At 43.8% G+C, this 20,335-nt stretch overlaps 1 protein-coding gene across 1 annotated transcript in view; it reads right to left on the minus strand.

Moving 5' to 3' along the window:
- Window positions 1-20,335, minus strand: part of LOC126282446 (uncharacterized) — a 781,073-nt gene that overhangs the window by 92,392 nt on the left and 668,346 nt on the right. Inside the window, exons 9-11 of the mRNA XM_049982101.1 lie at window positions 11,764-11,970; window positions 6,909-7,012; window positions 6,533-6,659 (exon numbers count right to left, since the gene is read on the minus strand). Of these exons, the coding sequence (XP_049838058.1) occupies window positions 6,533-6,659; window positions 6,909-7,012; window positions 11,764-11,970 (438 nt within the window). The remainder of the gene's footprint in view (window positions 1-6,532; window positions 6,660-6,908; window positions 7,013-11,763; window positions 11,971-20,335) is intronic.

The raw sequence follows: 20,335 nt of genomic DNA on the forward strand, positions 1-20,335 counted from the left end.
TACCAAGTACAGTTCAGCAACAGTATTACATTTTGGCCGACCGCGGTGGTCTAGCGGTTCTAGGCGCTCAGTCTGGAACCGGGCGACTGCTACGGTCGCAGGTTCGAATCCTGCCTCGGGCATGGATGTGTGTGATGTCCTTAGGTTAGTTAGGTTTAAGTAGTTCTAAGTTCTAGGGGACTGATGACCACAGATGTTAAGTCCCATAGTGTTCAGAGCCATTTGAACCATTTTTTTTTATTACATTTTGACTGAGCCAGCCTCGATTTAAGTTGGCAGCATATGAAGAAGAGAAATAGGAGCCAACTACGCACTCGGCATAGCATTAGGCAATAGCCACGATCTCACGATCTCCAACACGTCTTACATATTTTCTCGAGAATGAAAAGAGATACGACTTTCGTTCCACCGTTAAGAACAATTTCGTTATGTTAGCTGTATTTTATGTGCAGCAACGTATGTTCTAAAATCCACCAAACTTAAACTGTCCAGAGACCACATTTTTCACTCCAAAGTTTTCAAAATGTGTGTTGTATTTTACTTTTAAGTATCACACTAACTATGGACCATAATGAAAATAAAAGAAGTTCATTATAAAGCTACAATATGTGGCTACAAGATGCGGGAAAATAATATTTTCTTGCCGAATAGTTTCCTCAAAGTCGAACGTGAAAGACTGCATAGCAGAGAATGCTCGCGAATCCCAAAGCAGTAGTTTTTATATTTTTCGCGATAACTAAAAGCTTTATTGAGAAAATAGCTACAGAGGCGAGGCGGATGTAGCTTTGCTTCATCTACGTGAAACTATTTTGTTGAGGCAAATCGGATGACATGAAGTTACAAACCCTGTGCATTATGCGGCGTGTGTTGCTTGGAGCGACCAGCAAAAAAATGTTCAAATGAGTCTGAAATCTTATGGGACTTAACTGCTGAAGCCATCAGTCCCTAAGCTTACACACTACTTAACCTGAATTATCCTGACGACAAACACACACCCCCATGCCCCCGGGAGGACTCGAACCTCCGCCGGGACCAGCGCCTTAGACCGCTCGGGAGCGACAAGCACCCAGGGGGAGAGGGAAGCTTGACGCACCTCGTGCGACCCAAAGGCACCTTTGTTTACTTGTATGCTCTGTGGGTATTTCGGTAATCCTTGTAATGGATTGTCGTCACTGCTTACTCTGCGGAAGGGTTGAGTAGGAGACGGTGGGGGTGGGGGTGGGGGAAGGGGAGGGGGAGATGACGACTGGAAGGGCATGAGATAACCCTCGAGTACTTACATTGGCAAATCCTTTTAACGTGCCGACCCCGAGAAGATGTGGGATAAAGGTCAGTAAAAAGGATTAGCAGAAGTTGCTATGAGCTAGATGGAGGAGGGGGTATGATGAGTTGAGAATGTCGTTTTGCATTCGACTTGTCGGACCTCGGAATCTTCATGAAAGTAATTAGATTTTGTACAGGATATTTATTACTGGTGCTGACGTAGTGACAATTTATTCCCGTGTCGCGGGCCAGAGGGAACTGGCGACTCTTTTTTTAAAGTGGTTTTAATGCTGTAGTTGTGCTGAGAATTAAACGAGTGATACTAGAACTATCTTCTGACATGTAAATTTTCTGCTATTGAAGTAGAGAAATATTTACGCTGTAAAAAGTTGGTTTTTCCCGCTGCTTACTATTTATCACTTCTGTCTCCTAAACTATGTTTCATGCAACAACATAACTTTTCAGTAGTAGTTATCGATAACCTGTGCAGATCTCCTGGTCAATAGAGTCGGTAACAGTGAAGTAATAACTTATAATTTCGCGTATTACGCAAATCTTTTTGCAAAACAATATCCGAAATGTAGTAAACGACAAACTTTCTCCCTTTACACTTTATACGGGGTGGTCAAAGCGACAAGAAGTTTCGGACAGGTGCGACTTTATTTTTTCAGTTTGTTGGACGTTGGTGAGTGCTATGTTTCCCTTAGACGACAGCAGTACTGTATGGTCAATTGGCGTGACACGAGTTTGCAGCACGCTGCGAGGAACATTTTACTATTGTAAACGCGGTGCAGTGCGGGGAGACAATGGTAGCGGAGGCAGCAAAGGCAAAACATGCAGCGCAGTGATCGATCTAAAAACCTGTTTATTTTGGCCCTCCGACAGTGTACGGAAGTTAGCAGGTGGAGGAAGACTATATTACTGAGAAGAGTACTCAGGAAGAACAAACGAGGCACACAGATGTTCTTACATCGTGAAGAAGTACGAGCGTATAGCATTTTAGTAGCAAAATATTTGCTCGACGATGCGAAGGAATGCCAGTTCCCACTGCGTTATAACGCAGACGTATCAGAAAGTAACGAACTGACCAAGGACAACATGATACCCTTGGTAGGTGTAGGCGGTTACGCCGAAGGTGAGGGATTCACTGTGAGGAGCGAATTCAGTGATTACTTAAGCGGGACGAATTTTAATCGTCGTTCACAGCGATGGGAAGTTTCCTTGTCAGTTGGACTTTGCCCGCTAGTCCAGAAGTTTCCCGCAGGTGGAGCCCGCAGCGGCACTGCGTTGCCCGCGCCCTAGGAAAACGGTCTGGCATGTATGCATTGTGCGAGTGGGGTCGTCTCCCAGGCGTTTTACGCAGCACGTTGCGGGAAATTCCCACAGATAGGAAATAGTAGCTGCAAGGCGACGCATCAGAAGCTCGCAGGACGGGCGAGAGAAGCGTTTCAACAGTTCTCTGGAACTCAAGGAAAAGTGACCTCTAAGAGAGTCTCTTAACCCTGTATGAGAGAAACCGTCTTCAATTACCTCAACGATGACTGGACTTTAAACTTGGTTCGTTCTTCTTCATTGGAGAGAAAGTCGGGCCATCGCTGACGAAACTCTTTGAAATCGTTTCACGTCAACTTACTTCCTCCTGAACAGAACCGACGGAATGGCAATGGGCTTCAAACTGTCACCAGTGGCAGCGAACATGTTTATTTATACATTTGTTTTTAATTCATCGGCTTTCTGAATGTGCCCATACACGCATTTCAACAAAGAAAATGTTGTATCACAATTTGTTTCGAGACTTCATGCTATACATTATTTTAAGCCATAACCTGGTACAACGTAACACAGGATTAACAAAGGACTGGTTCGATATAAAACAAGATTTGCAATGGGAGTGTACGGAAACGAGTAAACGAGAAGAAAATGGAACACAAGGTACGTAGTGAGCCCATATGTTAACGGACGCATTTGAAGAAGAAGACCTTAGTTCAGCAGTCCGAAAATCGTCATGTTTTTGTGGATACGTTCAGGATGTGGCTACAGTGAAAACGCTCATGCTTTTTCCTGTACGTGGATGGGCGACAGCATTTATGAGACTTTCTGCAGCATCTGACCTATTTGCAATAAAACATCAGGTCATGATGGAAATGTAAATGAACTAACAACCACCGTTCCTGGTCAAGAGGACTGCATATGACACACTAGGACACAGCATTTATCGTAAACCACAGCATACAGATTTATCACAATGAAATTTTCACTCTGCAGCGGAGTGTGAACTGGTATGAAACTTCGTGGCAGATTAAAATATGTGCAGGCCAGGGACTCAAACGCGGAAACTTTGCCTGTCACGGGTCGAAGGTCGCGCTTGGATAGCTCTGTTGGTAGAGCACTCGTCCGCAAAAGCGAAGGTCGCGAGTTATAGTTTCGGTCCGCTCATAGTTTTAATTTGCCGTGAAGTTTCATACTGATTTGTATTTTCATGCTTCCAGCTGTCACACCTCATCACAACAATATGGCGTCCTCAGCACACTAGTGCACAGATCTCGCGAAATCTCCGACCGTGAGAGTTTAGCAGAAGAATTACAGCACCTACAGACTGTTCTTTGGAAAAGGTGTTACAACCAACGTCAGACCAAGCGGGCCATAAAACCGAAGGAACCTAGGCCAAACTTTTGGGGAAATAAGAGAAACTTGTTTCAGTAGTTTTGTTCCGCACGTCGGTAACACATGGACAAAAAACGAAGGAAAGGAGTGGAAGCATGATGTCAAGTGTGTATTTTGAACGCCACCCAGGACAAACACAGAATGGTGTCTCTTAAGGACGAACAAGGATTCAGAAACAGGAATCGACAGCATTCCGTGTCAATGCCGGAAAATGTCTCTAAGGCAGACTATTCGGACGATACAGTAAAGATGCGCGGACCAGAAATACCACACAGATATGGAATAAAGAAGTCAGCTGTGGCGGACCATTGCCTCTCCAATGGACATGCCACGAAGTATAACTGAAACAGGCCGTTGAAACAGACCAACGTAGTCAGAGATTGTATTTTTCTGAGTCAGTCAGAAGACGTGGGAGATAGCCAGCAACAAAGAGGGCGCCACACGGAAAGGCCAGCCTGCAGAGAAGTGCGTCTGTGGACATCAAGCTGCGTAATTAGCTGACAAAGACAGTGGTTTCCAGCCTTGAGCGTGCTCAAATCATAACGGTAATTTGTGGGAAGATCTAGTCACGGAACGTCAGACAAACAGTTTAGATCACACCATCTAGATGTGCCACATCTGCATCAGCGACGTTTCTAATCATGCGGTAGCGGCACAGAGACTGAGGACCGCGACTCGTATCCTGGCAGCGCACTTCCTCCTCCACCACGCCAGCGGAGCCACCTATGGGTACTGCAGACCCGAGCTCCACCGTGGTAGAGAGCGGTCTAAAAGAGGGCTCGCGGCGCGTGACGAATCAGGCCCCAGTTCAAGCCGACATCGGCGCCGCCCCCATGTGTTTGTCAGGCCTAGAGAATGAGGGTCTGACGCTCGATATTGATCTTTCAAGGGATTTCAGCACAGACGACCACCTTCAGCTGACAGGCGTCCCTCAGCATCGGAATAGGTTCCTGATACATGGCGAGCCTTTTGGTGAAAACGACGTTTCGCTTAAGGGCAACAATCCTGTACTAGAAAAAGTCGTGGCAGAAGGCCAGCCCAACGATTGCAGATCTGGGAGTCTAGGCCCACCACAGGCCAACTACCTTATGGCCAGACCAGCTGCAGGACTGAACAATATGTGCAGGCAGGAACACAAGAAAAAAAGTAGCCCCTAGACGAAAAGTGATGTTAGTTAAAGATGACCAGAAAAACATCTAAGACCACAGGAGTTACAGGAAAACTGGGACTGCACTTATACTGCGTGAAAACAAAACATGGGAGTTCATTATAAGGACCAAGAGACTAGCAAGACCAATTAGGCATCAGCACTGCCTAAAGATGCCAACAAGCCGTCTTGCGGAAATATTGCACCATTTTGCAGGACGTGACCCATCTGAATGACCGAGAACATTTCAGAAGTAAAAGTAGGACATGACCTGTTTTAGGCAAACATTTATATAATATTTTATGTTTTGCAGAAACCGTTATTAATAACGTTGAAACATAGCAAAACGATAAAGATAACCTGCAACTATAGGCTGTATATTCTTATATAAATAATATCAGTTGCTGTCGCTGCGTAAAAATGTTAAAAAAGTAAGTCCATGGGAGTTGTGGATTTGAGAGGTTGACGTTCTGCTTCATTCCAAAGGTGTTCAATTGGTTCAGGTCGAGACTATGTCCAGGCCAGTCAACATCAGGAACGTTAATTTCCACAAACCATTGCCTCTCAGGCATACTTTATTACAGGCTGAGTGGTTGATATAGTGACCATTTCCAAGCTTTTCGGCTGCTGTACACAGAAGAGAATGATATAAAATGTGATTGTGCCCTTCTGTATTTAGTCTTTTAGTATACCCCGTATGGGAAACACACCAGCCATCAAAAACACCATCTTACCATAACACCACCTCTGTAATCCACACGTAATTGTAGGTAACATCCTACAGGCATTCGCCAAATCCAAGCACATCCATTGGATTACCAATAGATACAGCATGATACATCATTCCAAATCATCTGTGTCCGGCAACGGCAGTATTTACCTCACCTTAAGCGTCATTTGGCATAAACTACAGAAAGGTGCGCCTCATATGAGGAGCCGCTCGATCGTTGTACCGCACTCTTCTTAACTTCTTCTGGTGTTAGATGGACTGCTGGTAGCACTTTGCATCTCACGAGTGATTCCTTCTGCCGATTTTATCCGAATTTTTACAGCCACCCTCTGCAATGGTCAAGGATACCTGTCCATCAGTACACGAAGTCTCCCTGGTCTTCATTTAGCCATTATTCCTGTGCGTTCCCACTTCTCAAGCACATCACCAATAGTCGCCTTGCACAGCTTTCGAAGGGTTGAAATGTCCCTGATGGATTTGTTAGTCAGGTGACATACAGTGATTGGTCCACATTCGAAGCCACTGGGCTCTCCTCACTGAGCCACTGTGCTGTTGCTGCTTGCCTACTGACAGCACACCTTGTTCTATATTGGCGGGTCAACCTCCTCATTACGTACATGCGTTAGAATAGTTTTGATTAGATAGTATATACAAATATAGGCAGGTGTGGCCCTGTACATTGTACGAGGTGGGCACAGACAGGTGGCAGGTAGAGACTGGTGGCCCACCTTGAACTCGGGCAGCGCCTTGACGAGGTCGCGCAGGTCGCTGGGGTCCTCGCCCTCCTCGGCCTCCTCGCGCGCCTCGTCGTCGCACAGCGACTGCTTCTGCTTGACGAGACGCGGCTTGGCCAGGCTGAGGCTCGACGATCCGCCGCCCGACCCGGACCCCGACCCTCCGCAACCCGAACCCGGGTTGGAGCCCGACGAGGCGGCGGTGGCCGTCGCCGCGGACAGAGTGGACGGCGTGCCCGCGGAGGCGGCGCCGGAGGCGGAGGCGGGGGCGGAGCCGGAGGCGGACGTGGAGGCGGCGGCCGACGAGGGCGGCCCCAGCGACGAGCAGGAGCCGAGCCGCGGGCTGCCGCTGCTGGCGCACTCGGGCGACGAGGCCCGCCCGCCGCCCGCGGGCAGCGACAGCGACAGCGCGCAGTCGCCCGCCGCCAGGCTGGGCACGCTCGACCGCGACCTGACGATGCCGCGCTGCCCCACCTGCCGAAACGCAACTTTCTGCTTACGGCGTATTGTCGTATCACTGTGAGACGAGTCGAAGTGGAAGGAGCTCCGCATGCTACAATGCCACTCCCAACGGTCCCCACACGTGATCAGTTTGTCAACCTTGAGTATGCTTACTATAATAACCGATAACATTTCAGAAGTAAAAATAAGTCCATAGCTTCAAAGTTTCAGTGACCGTGTCAGAATTATATTAGAACAAATAACCTCTCGGTCATAAATGTTAAATCAAAATTGACCAGGTTTCGACGCTACTATGAGTGTCGTCTTCAGAATTAAACTAACTGTTGTAAAACATATTAGGTATATAATACATTAATAAAATTAAAGCTTGTACTGACTGAAAAGAGATGCAGTACTTACAAGTCACATTTTAAGAAATCTAAGCCGGAAAGGCGACGTCATGAATAGTTGTAAATAAGATGGCGAGCCACTAAGGGCTGCTTGTACTTGAGTGAACAAGGGTTGCAACACTTCCGTCGCCTTTCCGGCTTTGATTTTTAAAAATGTGACTTGTAAGTACTACATCTCTTTCCAGTCAGATCAAACTTTAATTCTATTAATGTATTATATACTTAATATCTTTTACAACAGTTAGTTTAATTCTGAAGACGACGCTCATAGTAGCGTTGAAACCTGGTCAATTTTTACTTAATATTTGTGACTGAGGGCTTATTTGTTCTAATATATATGTATATTTAACCATGTATGGAGCCGATTGACTCGTCTGTCAAACAAAGACCGTTTCTGCCGTGTTTGATACATATGTTGATTGATGTAAAACCCGACAAGGTGGCCGTCGTTGCTTGCGATGGCGTTTAGCGAGAGTTTCATTATATTTAGAGAGTTTTACTACAATTTGTCTCACTGTATCATGAATGTGCAAAACTATAGAAACTAATAGAAAGGATAAATACGAAATTACCTAAATGGTTGAGGTGTTGCGTCTTTCCCAGCTATAGAGGGTGAGTCACCTAACATTACCACTGGAAACACCTCCCAAACCACAACAAACACTGAATAACCAATTCCATAGAGCGAAAGTGAGGAGAGGGGCTGGTGGAATTGGTTAATGCAAACCATTGAGAAATGCACGGAAGTATGATTTTCAACACATACTTAGGTTTTTTTTATTTGGAAACCTGTTATTATTTGTAACACAACTGAAAACAGAAACAAATACGTAATCAATGCCGTTCGTTACATTGTAAAATGTTAAGTACATATTGAGTAATTTGTAACATAAAGCTGACGTTTGAAACGTCAGATGTTCAGTCATGTGTTGTAACAAGCCGGCCGAGCGCTTCTAGGCGCTTCAGTCTGGAACCGCGCGACCGCCACATTCTCATGTTACTGTACATTTTCTTCTAATAAATCAGTGCCGTATAGCATTCTTCAGAGAAAAAGACTATAAAAATGTTAGCATGTGAGCGTTACGTGCTGTTCATGTCTCTTCTGTACCTATGTTACATCACTGTTATTTTTGTATCCCTAATTAATTCGGTTCTCTCCGATACACACGGTTGGACTACTGAGGAGCTACTCAAGCGTCACCTTTATGTTACAAATTACTCAATATGTACTTAACATTTTACAATGTAACAAACGGCATTGATTAAGTATTTGTTTCTATTTTCAGTTGTGTTACAAATAATAACAGGTTTCCAAATAAAAAAAACCTAAGTATGTGTTGAAAATCATACTTCCGTGCATTTCTCAATGGTTTGTATTAACCAATTCCACCAGCCCCTCTCCTCACTTTCGACTGCGGAATTGGTTATTCAATGCTTGTTGTGGTTTGGGATGTTTTTATAGTGGTAATGTTAAGAAACTCACCCTGTAATTAGGCAAGGACAGGTTAAGAAGAAGATCAATCCACATAACATACAAGCGGGAGTGGAATAAAATTTTTAAAAAATCTAATTTCTCCCGTTCTTCTTCTTTGTGTTCCCACATTGTGGTATTTTATCGAACTGTCGTTAGAGGACCAGGAAGAGCAGACTGAATTTTTACGTATTTGTCTTATTTTTCAAAATGAGGTACTAAATAACTTCTGACAACTTATTCAGAGTTTCACTGTCCATTCGGAGAAAGATGATGTAATCATCAAGTTCTGACTGTAACCTTTGCTTTAATAGTATTTCATTGTAAATCTTTCCCTGAACCAGCTTGTTGTTCTTCTTTTTCTTTAAAGACTGTGCCAGAGTCCGTGTCATAAATGTATTATGTGCAATTGTAGCCATTCCCACTAGCTCAAATGTGAGGTTACTGATAAATTTGTTGAGTGGTCTACAGGCTCTTTTGTCAGATCCGTAGATAGATAAGAAGGAATTTGACAAAAAAGCTTTAAATAAGGGGGCCATGAAACTGATTTTTTTCTGTTCTCCATTCTATAGGTAGCGAAAGGTGGTGTAAAGTTGCCGCTCTGAGGAGAAGTGAATTTTTACCAAACCATGCTTATTGACCTTTCCTGTTACACTCTTTTAATCTACTTATTATAAAGTGTCACACCAAATATTTGCAAAGAAAAAAATGTAGAAGCTATATGCATAACGGTCATTTTCCTTACCTATGAGAGTAATGCCGCCAGTGCCATTACAAGAGCATCCAGTATTTCTTGTTCTGATTTCTGGACATATTTTCAAGGCATCTTGTTACCCTAGTGTCTGAAATAATACCAAGGAGCTGCAGAAACCTGTTATCAATCGTATTTTTGTCTTAAGCCGTGTTTAACAGAACAGAAACGGTTTTAAATAGTACAAATTAATTTGTTTAAAATTGTGACAAAGGAAGAGAATTCCGAATGACAGGTTTGCGTACAAAAGGGTTCTGGAGTCAATATGATCTGTAGTATCATGCATGAAATATGGAGGTAACTAACTCTTAATGGAGTAAACACCTAAGCCTCTTTTTTAGACGGGTAGAGTGGCCACTTTTCCTTATGCGACACCATACCGGCATTAGTACTTCACAGATGATACTATCTGACAGAAAGAAACCACAGGGAGCTAAATTTGTAGGCTAAAGACATTGTTTAAACATTGATGTAGTAAAAAAGTACAAATCTAGGTACAGGTGAGGTACCAGGAACATAATCTGATCACTTTAAGGTAGGCAGCATCACTGTTCAAGGCAGAAAATATCCAAAGGCCACTTTCACCATCTTGGTCAGTATGGCCTACCTTCCCCTAATACCACACAAAGAAGCATCAAGAGATAAAACAGTAAACATTATTTTTGTGAAAGAAACCTTAAAGAAAAGCGAAGCTCTTCCAGATTTCGAGTGCCAAAGATTTCTAACCTCCTATTAGCCTCCTACTTCAACAGGAAATAATAAGCACCGTAGAAAGCTACAAATTCTTAGGTGTGCATATTGATGAAAACTTAATCTGAAAAAAGACATATAGGAGACTTGATAAAACGTTCTGGTTTGTCTACTTTTGTCGAAGAATAACTGCCAACTTTGTGGATATAAAAATTAGCAACTTAACATACTTTTCATATTTTCTTCTGGGATAATATTCTGGGATAACTCCTCATCCAGGCGAAAACTGTACATGGGACAAAAAAAGTAATTAGAATTATGTGTTGGATTCAGATATGTACAACTTTGAGGCATTTCTTTAACTAACTGGGAATATTAACCACGTACTCACCGTACATTTATTGTTATGAAATTTGTTAGTAACAGGCCATCTGAGTGTCAGATTAACAGAGATATTCACTAGACGATACTGGAAGGAAAAATGATGTGCATTACCTTCTACTGTATGCACTGGGCGTTGCGTGAAAGACGTGATAAAAGTTATTTGTTCGGGTGACTTCAGCTCCACTCTGCAAAAATAAAATTCCAAATATCTGCCGAAACATAGGAGAAAATGCGCCAGACGACTCTTAGGAGGGACACAAAGTATATTAAAAAGCCTGAGCGATACCTACACCCTTGTGTGACCCACTCTTATTTAGTAAACGTTCTGTCACCTCTCCATTTATATTTAATGTGATTGTTGTGTTTTGTGTAGGCTTCTTAAGGTGTTTATTAAATGCAGTGAGTAACCTTTTCTCTTCATTATGCTCCACAGTTTTTCTCTATTAATTTTTCTAGATCAACAAATGCTAAGTGGGTCTCTGGATAAATTCTGTATTTTTTCATTGATCTCTTCGATTTTTTCGCTTTTTAAGGCCATCATGGCCATCACCAGTTCTATGGATAAATGGTCCACATCTACACTTTTTATCGATATTATTATTTAAAGTCCAGACATCTGTGGGTGTTAAAAGTGGAGGTTCCAGTAAATTATGTTTTGGGAGTCATACAGACATAGGTCCCTGTTACCAGTGTCATAAAGAAACTCAGGCTTTAGTCGTGTGGGCACATAATGAGAATGAACAGCCAATGGCCTGCCAAAAGGTACTTCAACTTCATACTCGTAGGAAGGAGACCACGGGGAAGACCAAGAAAACGCTGGATAGAGACTGTAAGATCAGATGTGGAGAAGAAAGAACACAAATGGGAAGCTGTCCTGCAACAGAAGATGTGTGAAGACAGGAGGTGGCGAGCGCTTGTACACCACACCCGGAAACTGGAGTTGGAAAACGATAATGATGATGATGATGATGATGATAGAAAGAAACTGTGACCTTCCTCGGAACAGAGCTCTGAGTCTGTGACTGTGGCGTCGAAAGCCGAGGACGGGGGAACCGCTTGGTGCCGGTACGGAACTTACGGTGAGGATGTCGCTGAGGCTCTTGGACTTGTAGTTGAGCTGCGGGGGTGGCGGCAGGTGGGCGAGGGCTCCGGAGGCCGCGAGGTGGGGGCGGCGCGCGCAGGCCAGCGTCTGCCGCCGCTGGGGCGCCACCTCCGGCTGCAGGCCGTTCCCGCCTCCGCCCCCGCTGCCGTCCTCCTCCAGGCGCCGCAGCTCGATGGGCAGATCCTGCCGGCACACCACACCGCACTCAATCCCAGCTCACACAGCCTCGCAACACGCCGTCACTTATCACAAATTTCCCTTTGGAGGCCGACACTGTTTAACATATACCAAACAAAACATTAAACATTGCTACAACAAGAAGATATGCAGATGATAAACGGGTATTCATTGGACAAATATATTATACTAGAACTGACATGTGATTACATTTTCACGCAGTTCGGGTGCGTAGATGCTGAGAAATCAGTACCCAGAACAACCACCTCTGGCCGTAATGATGGCCTTGATACGCCTGGGCATTGAGTCAAACAGAGCTTGGATGAAGTTTACAGGTACAGCTGCCCGTGCAGCTTCAACACGATACCACAGCTCATCAAGAGTAGTGACTGGCGTACTGTGACGAGCTAGTTGCTCGGCCACCATTCACCAGACTTTTTCAGTTGGTGAGAGATCTGGAGAATGTGCTGGCCAGGGCAGCATTCGAACATTTTCTGTATCCGGAAAGGCCCGTATAGGACCTGCAATATGCGGTCGTGGATTATCATGCTGAAATGTAGGGTTTCACAGGGATCGAATGAAGATTAGAGCCAAGGGTCGTAACACATCTGAAATGTAACGTCCACTGTTCAAAGTGTCGTCAATGCGAACAAGAGGTGACCGAGAGGTGTAACCAATGGCACACCATACCATCACGCCGGATGATACGCCAGTATGGCGATGCCGAATACATGCTTCCAATGTGCGTTCAACGCGATATCGCCAAACACGGATACGACCATCATGACGCTGTAAACAGAACCTGGATTGAACCGAAAAATGACGTTTTGCCATTCGTGCACCCAGGTTCGTCGCTGAGTACACTATTGCAGGCGCTCCTGTCTGTGATGTAGCGTCAAGGTATGGTCTCCGAGCTGATAGTCCATGCTGCTGCAAACGTCGTCGAACTGTTCGTGCAGATGGTTGTTGTCTTGCAAACGTCCCCATCTGTTGATTCATGGATCGAGACGTGGCTGCTCAATCCGTTACAGCCACGCGGATAAGATGTTTGTCATCTCGACTGCTAGTGATACGTGGCCGTTGGGATTGAGCACGGCGTTCCGTATTACCCTCCTGAACCCACCGATTCCATATTCTGCTCACACTCATTGGATCTCGACCAACGCGAGCAGCAATGTCGTGATACGATGAACCGCAATTGCGATAGGCTACAATCCGACCTTTATCAAAATCGGAAACGTGATGGTACGCATTTCTCCTCCGCGCAAGAGGAATCACAACAACGTTTCACCAGGCAACGCCGGCCAACTGCTGTTTGTGTATGAGAAATCGGTTGGAAACTTTCCTCATCTCAGCACGTTGTAGGTGTCGCCACCGGCGCCAATCTTTTGTGAATGCTCTGAAAAGCTAATCATTTGCATATCACAGCATCTTCTTCCTGTCGGTTAAATTTCGCGTCTGTAGCACGTCATCTTTGTGGTGTAGCAATTTTAATGGCCGGTAGTGTAGATTCCTTTGCTGATGATAATGCAATACGCTGACAACAACTTACCGAACTGTCGTAAAAAAAGCTCCAGCGGTCTCCACTACAGTGTGAGAAACGGGTTAAGACGTTCTGGGTCAAAATAAAAGTGGCAAAAGTCAAACTACGTTGTATGCAAGAAAAAGAAGAGACTTACATATCCCACTCCTATTGTTCACCGGAGGTATTCCTTGGACGACTCCGTCAAATACCTGAGAGTTCACACCTCGATGAACGTCTTGCTTTTAAGAAACGTAAAACGGACGTTACGAACAAAGCACACATCGTGTTAGCTGCCGTACATTCTTTGTTCAATAGTGTGTTAATTCCTAAGGGACCAAACTGTTGAGGTCATCGGTCCCTAGACTTGCACACTACTTAAACTAACTGATGCTAAGAACAAGACATAAACGCATTCCCAAGGGGGGACTCGAACATCCGGCGAGAGGGGCCGCGCAATCCGTAACACGGTGCCTTAAACCACGCGGCCAATCCGCGTGGCTTACATTCTTATAGGCTGTGATAACCTCGACGTTGAACGCCTGTAAGCACCAAACACACACACACACACACACACACACACACACACACACACACACACACACACACAAACACACACACACGTACATTATTTAACAAACAGGTCTTCTCTGAACAGGATAAACAGTTTGCTACTTTACAAATCGGTAATATGACCAGTCACGTTGTACATCTGCTGCATATGGTGACACGGGGCATCTACGCGTCTCAGAAAACTTCAGGTTCTTCAGAATAAAGTATTACGTATCATATTAACGGCTCTATCATTCATTAGGAACACAAAGATTCACAACCACTTACAAATAAACGCTATTCCAGAGGAGATCTGACCCATATCTGAAAGCCTTTATGGCAGCCTTGCTTCCTCAACCAACACAGTCATTTGTCAATTATTCACATATAATCTCAATTGTTTAAAACGATTCCGAAGCCAACATCACACAAAATATTTTATTATTCGAGACAATCGGTTTCAACAGTTTTAGCCGCCATCTTCAGGTCTTAACGATTTTTTTTTGTAATAAAAAATCTTCATTTTACGCTGACCTCACGCCAAAGATGTCAAATGGATGAGGTCAGCGTAAAATGAATATGTTTTACTACAAAAACAAAGACCTGAAGATGACAGCTAAGACTGTTGAAACCGGTTGTCTTGAATAATAAAATATTTTTGCGATGTTGACTTTTGAACCGTGTTTTACGAATAAAACAGATTGCTCTTCATACTCTCATAATGAGAAAATTCAGAGTTATAATCTCAATGACCTGCACAAACAATATCGTCTTACATTGGTACTGTTATCGCGTCGGTAACCAACACTGAGGCTGACATCCGACCTGCAATATCCTAACTATTGTTGCCATTGCTGTCACGTATTCATTTATTGATTTTGTTTCTCATGTTGAGGAATTAGAAGGAGCGATGTGTATTTCACGTGGTAAAAAGCTTTCAAGAGCCAACATTGCATAATTTCGTCATAATTTTTAGCAAATATAACTGTCATATTTGAAGGCCAGAAGACGACAGTTACATGTGTCTAAACCAATTGCAAAAATAAAGACGAATTTCTGTGATATTGGCTACTGAATGTTTCTCACCGAATACTTATGTATGTCACTTATCGCACATCATTGTAAATAATATTTTGCAAAATTCTAAATTGCAATGTTGTATTATTGCAATTTTGTACATTATAAATAATGCTATGATCTTTTATTTCATGGTGTATGCTGTCCAATGCTTATTTAAGAGGCTCTTTGTAAATTTGCATTGATTACATTTGTATTGTACGTTAACCGGAGACCTAGAAACGACGGAGAGGCTCCGTTCCCGGCCCAGCCGCAGTGGTCCACAACCGCACGACGACTACCACAGTCCACTTCATCCCTCCGCCGCCCCACACCGAACCACTCTTTCAGGGTTATTGTGCATTTCGGCCCCTGGTGGACCCCCCCACTCCCAGGGAACGTCTCACACCAGGCGAGTGAAACCCCATGTTGCGTGGTAGAGTAATAGAGTAATGGTGGTGTACGCATACGTGGAGAACTTGTTTGCGCAGCAATCGCCGACATAGTGTAACTGAGGCGGAATAAGGGGAACCAGCCCGAATTCTCTGTGGCAGAAGGAAAACCACCTAAAAACCGTCCACAGACTGGCCGGCTCACCGGACCTCGACCCAAGTCCGCCTGGTGGATTCGTACCGGGGACCAGGCGTTCCTTCCCAATCCGGAAATCCGTGCGTTAGACCGCACGGATAACCGGGAGTGCCTTGATTACAGTTTACTAATGACCTAGTCCTCGTAACACAAAACTTCAGTGCGTGTTCTATAATCATTTGTATTTTGTAGTGTTGTGGGTTTTTATTGCGTCCTCACTATTGTCATGTTCTACTAGTTATACGAAATGTTGTGTAGTTGGGTGTAAGTAATTTCGGGTTGCAAACGTACAAAATACATCAATAAAAAATGCAAAAGAAAAAAAAAAAAACACGAGCACCTACCAGGGACTGATGAGCGCAAATTTCGCCACGGGAGTCCTCGTTGAAATGTACACTAAGAGAAGCAATTGCTGATCGTAACGCATGCAGTAGTATCAGCCTCTGAGCAGGTAACGACAGGAATATAATCATATTTAAAAAGTCCTCAATTTAGAAACCCAAAATTCAGAAGAAGTCGCAGTAATCGTAAAAAAGAATGTCATGTCTTAATAATAATTGGGACTGTATTGAGAAGCTCATCACCCACAAAAATACACAAATTTTGCTTCAAAGCAACCTTAAGATTGTGGACGTAATGAGATCGACTTAGAGCCTCGGCAAGTAGCGAAGATATTGACTGAACTGTTCATTTTTAAATAGTTTGTCCTTTGATATAAGCGCAAGTAAAGTCAGGCGAAGGATACTGTAAATTTTTTGCTGTTGTAATGGTGCCAGTTCGTGTATCTTGTGACTGTTCGTCGATACTGAACTGTCTTCAGCACCAGACACATGTAGGTTTCACAGATCACAGAATTATGAGAAAGACAACACACGGAAAGTGACAAAACATAGTGTAACGTTGCAGCGTCAGCAGAAAGAGTTGACATGTACGAGAAATACAAGGGGCAGTCAGATCGAAACGAGGTAGATGAAAAAAGTACACAAAAAGAGTGTTGTTGTTGTTGTGGTCTTCAGTCCTGAGACTGGTTGGATGCAGCTGTCCATTCTACTCTATCCTGTGCAACCTTCTTTATCTCCCAGTCACTACTGGAACCTACATCCTTCTGAATAAGCTTAGTGTATTCATCTCTTGGCTCCCTCTACGATTTTTACCCTACACGCTGCCCCTCAGTATTAAACTGGTGATCCGTTGATGCCTCAGAACATGTCCCATCAACCGATCCCTTCTTCTAGTCAAGTTGTGCCACAAACGTCTCTTCTCCCAAACCCTATTCAATATTTCCTCATTAGTTATGTGATCTACCCATCTAATCTTCAGCATTCTTCTGTAGCACCACATTTCGAAAGCTTCTAGTAGCTTCTTGTCCAAACTATTTATCGTCCATGTTTCACTTCCATACATGGCTACACTCCATACAAATACTTTCAGAAACAACTTCCTGACACTTAAATCTATACTCGATGTTAACAAATTTCTCTTCTTCAGAAATGCTTTCCTTGCCATTGCCAATCTCCCATTTTATATCCTCTCTACTTCGACCGCCATCAGTTATTTTGCTCCCCAAATAGCAGAACTCCTTTACTACTTTAAGTGTCTCATTTCCTAATCTAATTCCCTCAGCATCACCCGACTTAATTCGACTACATTCCATTATCCTTGTTTTGCTTTTGTTGATGTTCATCTTATATCCTCCTTTCAAGACACTATCCATTCCGTTCAACTGCTCTTCCTAGTCCTTTGCTGTCTCCGACAGAAATACAATGTAATCGGCGAACCTTAAGGTTTTTATTTCTGCTCCATGGATTTTAATACCTACTCTGAATTTTTGTTTTGTTTCCTTTACTGCTTGCCCAATATACAGATTGAACAACCCTGTCTCATTACCTTCCCAACCACTGCTTCCCTTTGATGTCCCTCGACACTTATAACTGCCATCTGGTTTCTGTACAAATTGTAAATAGCCTTTCGCTCCCTGTATTTCACCCCTGCCACCTTTAGCATTTGAGAGTATTCCAGTCAACATTGTCAAAAGATTTCTCTAAGTCTACAAATGCTAGGAACGTAGGTTTGCCGTTTCTTAATCTAGCTTCTAAGACAAGTCGTAGGGTCAGTATTGCCTCACGTGTTCCAGTATTTCTACGGAATCCAAACTGACTTTCCCCAGGGTCGGCTTCTACAAGTTTTTCTATTCGTCTGTAAAGAATTCATGTTAGTATTTTGCAGCCGTGACTTATTAAATTCGGTAATTTTCACATCTGTCAACACCTGCTGTCTTTGGGATTGGAATTATTATATTCTTCTCGAAGTCTGAGGGTATTTCGCCTGTCTCATACATCTTGCTCACCAGATGGTAGAGTCTTGTCAGAGCTGGCTCTCCCAAGGCCGTCAGTAGTTCTAATGGAATGTTGTCTACTCCCGGGTCCTTCTTTCGATTCAGGTCTTTCAGTGCTCTACAAACTCTTCACACAGTATCATATCTCCCATTTCTTCTTCATCTACATCCTCTTCCATTTCCATAATATTGTCCTCAAGTACATCGCCCTTGTATAGACTCTCTATATACTCCTTCCACCTTTCTGCTTTCCCTTCTTTGCTATGAACTTGGTTTCCACTGAGCTCTTGATATTCATACAAGTGGTTCTCTTCTCTCCATAGGTCTCTTTAATTTTCCTGTAAGCAGTATCTATCTTACCCCTAGTGAGATAAGCCTCTACATCCTTACATTTGTCCTCTAGCCATCCCTGCTTAGCCATTTTGCACTTCCTGTGGATCTCAATTTGGGAGACGTTTGTATTCCTTTTTGCCTGCTTCATTTACTGCATTTTTATATTTTCTCCTTTCATCAATTAAATTCAATATTTCTTCTGTTACCCAAGGATTTCTACTAGCTCTCGTCTTCTTACCTACTTGATCCTCTGCTGCCTTCACCACTTCATCCTTCAAAGCTACCCATTCTTCTTCTACTGTATTTCTTTCCCCCATTCTAGTCAATTGTTCCCTTACATTATTATTTCAAAAGTAAACGCTACAGCTGTTAATACACTTGTCCCACTGTGAGACAAAGTGATAGACGCCTTCATGAAAAAATGTTTGTGGTTGCCTACGGAACTATGATTGTACCTGGGCGTTCATCTCTTCGTCCGAAGCAAATCCACGGCCACGGATGTTTTTCATCAGGCCACCAAAAAATATGGAAATCGCATGAGGAGAGATCGCTACAATTAACCCACAGTGGTAAGTGGATACATTGCTAAAACTGAAACGCGCCATCAACTTCAAACGACCAGGATTGTTGAGGACGGCATCGTTCTCTTGCAGTATGACCGGTCACATGTTTCCAACGCGTGTAGAAGTATCGCTGGGAAGCCTCCCATGCTGTTTCCATATTTTTCGATCCATGAAGAAAGACGTCGTGGTCTACAATATGTTGCGGACGAAGAGATGCACGCCTGGGTGCAATTATGTTTCCGTAGGCAATCGCAAACATTTTTTCATGATGGCACTGATCGTCTTGTCTCACAGTGGGATAAATTTATTAAGTTACGGCGATTACTTTCGAAATAACAAACAGTTTACTTAATTTTTTCCCATTTGTCTCGTTTTCATTTGACTGCCACAAGTAATATGGATTGCTCTATTCTTCCATACGCCAGTCGACGGAGAAGAAGAAAATCAATGTAATCGATGGACAGTGTATTAAAATAGTAGAATGTGCTATGAACTTTAGATATGCCATCCAATAAACATGGACAGCATAGCACCGGTAACTGTACAGCTTCTTAACTGGGATGGACATAAACATACAATGCTACTAAATTAAGCTTACCTTTATTTACTTCAAATGATAAAAATACTGCATGAACAGCAGCCTGACACCCTCTGAACATATTGTTAAATGTTAAGTCGTCTGCGGTAATTCTTGTTGTCACAAGCTGAATACTACACACATCAAAAAACGTTTGCATCACCCCGGTTCGCAGAACTCCTGCAGATAGACGTTAAATGTGGATATAGTGTCACAGACACAGTCCCTTTGACTGTTCAGAGATGTCATTAAACCCACCCAAAGATGTAAACAACCATGCATGAGCAGCGCCTAGTAGACGGAGAGGGTCCAACAGCCGATCAGTTCAAGTCATTCCACCAGGAAGGAGGTTCACGGCTCGTGTTGTCTGTAGTTCATGCCTAGAGGGTCAATACCGCGGCTCGATCGCATCCGCATTGTTACTTCGTACCACGAAGGGCTCTCATGAAGGGACGTGTCCACGTGTCTGGGAGTGATCCAAAGCGATATTGTTCGGATATGGAGAAGATATAGAGAGACAGGGTCGATGACATGCCTCACTCGGGCCGCCCGAGGTCTGCTATTGCAGTGGATGACCGCTATCTACGGATTATGGCTCGGAGGAACCCTGACAGCAACGCCACCATGTGGAATAATGCTTTTCGTGCAGCCACAGGATGTCGTGTTACGACTCAAATTGTGTGCAACTTCACTCCCGACGTCCAAGGCGAGGTCCATCTTTGCAACCACGACACCTTTCAGCTTTGTACAGATGGGTCCATCAACCTCTCAGGATTGGCATCACGTTCTCTTCACCGATGAGCGTCGCATATTTCTTCAACCAATCGCCGGCGACGTGTTTGTAG

This window comes from Schistocerca gregaria, chromosome 7 (genome assembly GCF_023897955.1).
Source record: "Schistocerca gregaria isolate iqSchGreg1 chromosome 7, iqSchGreg1.2, whole genome shotgun sequence".
In the NCBI taxonomy this organism is placed as follows: Eukaryota; Metazoa; Arthropoda; class Insecta; order Orthoptera; family Acrididae; genus Schistocerca; species Schistocerca gregaria.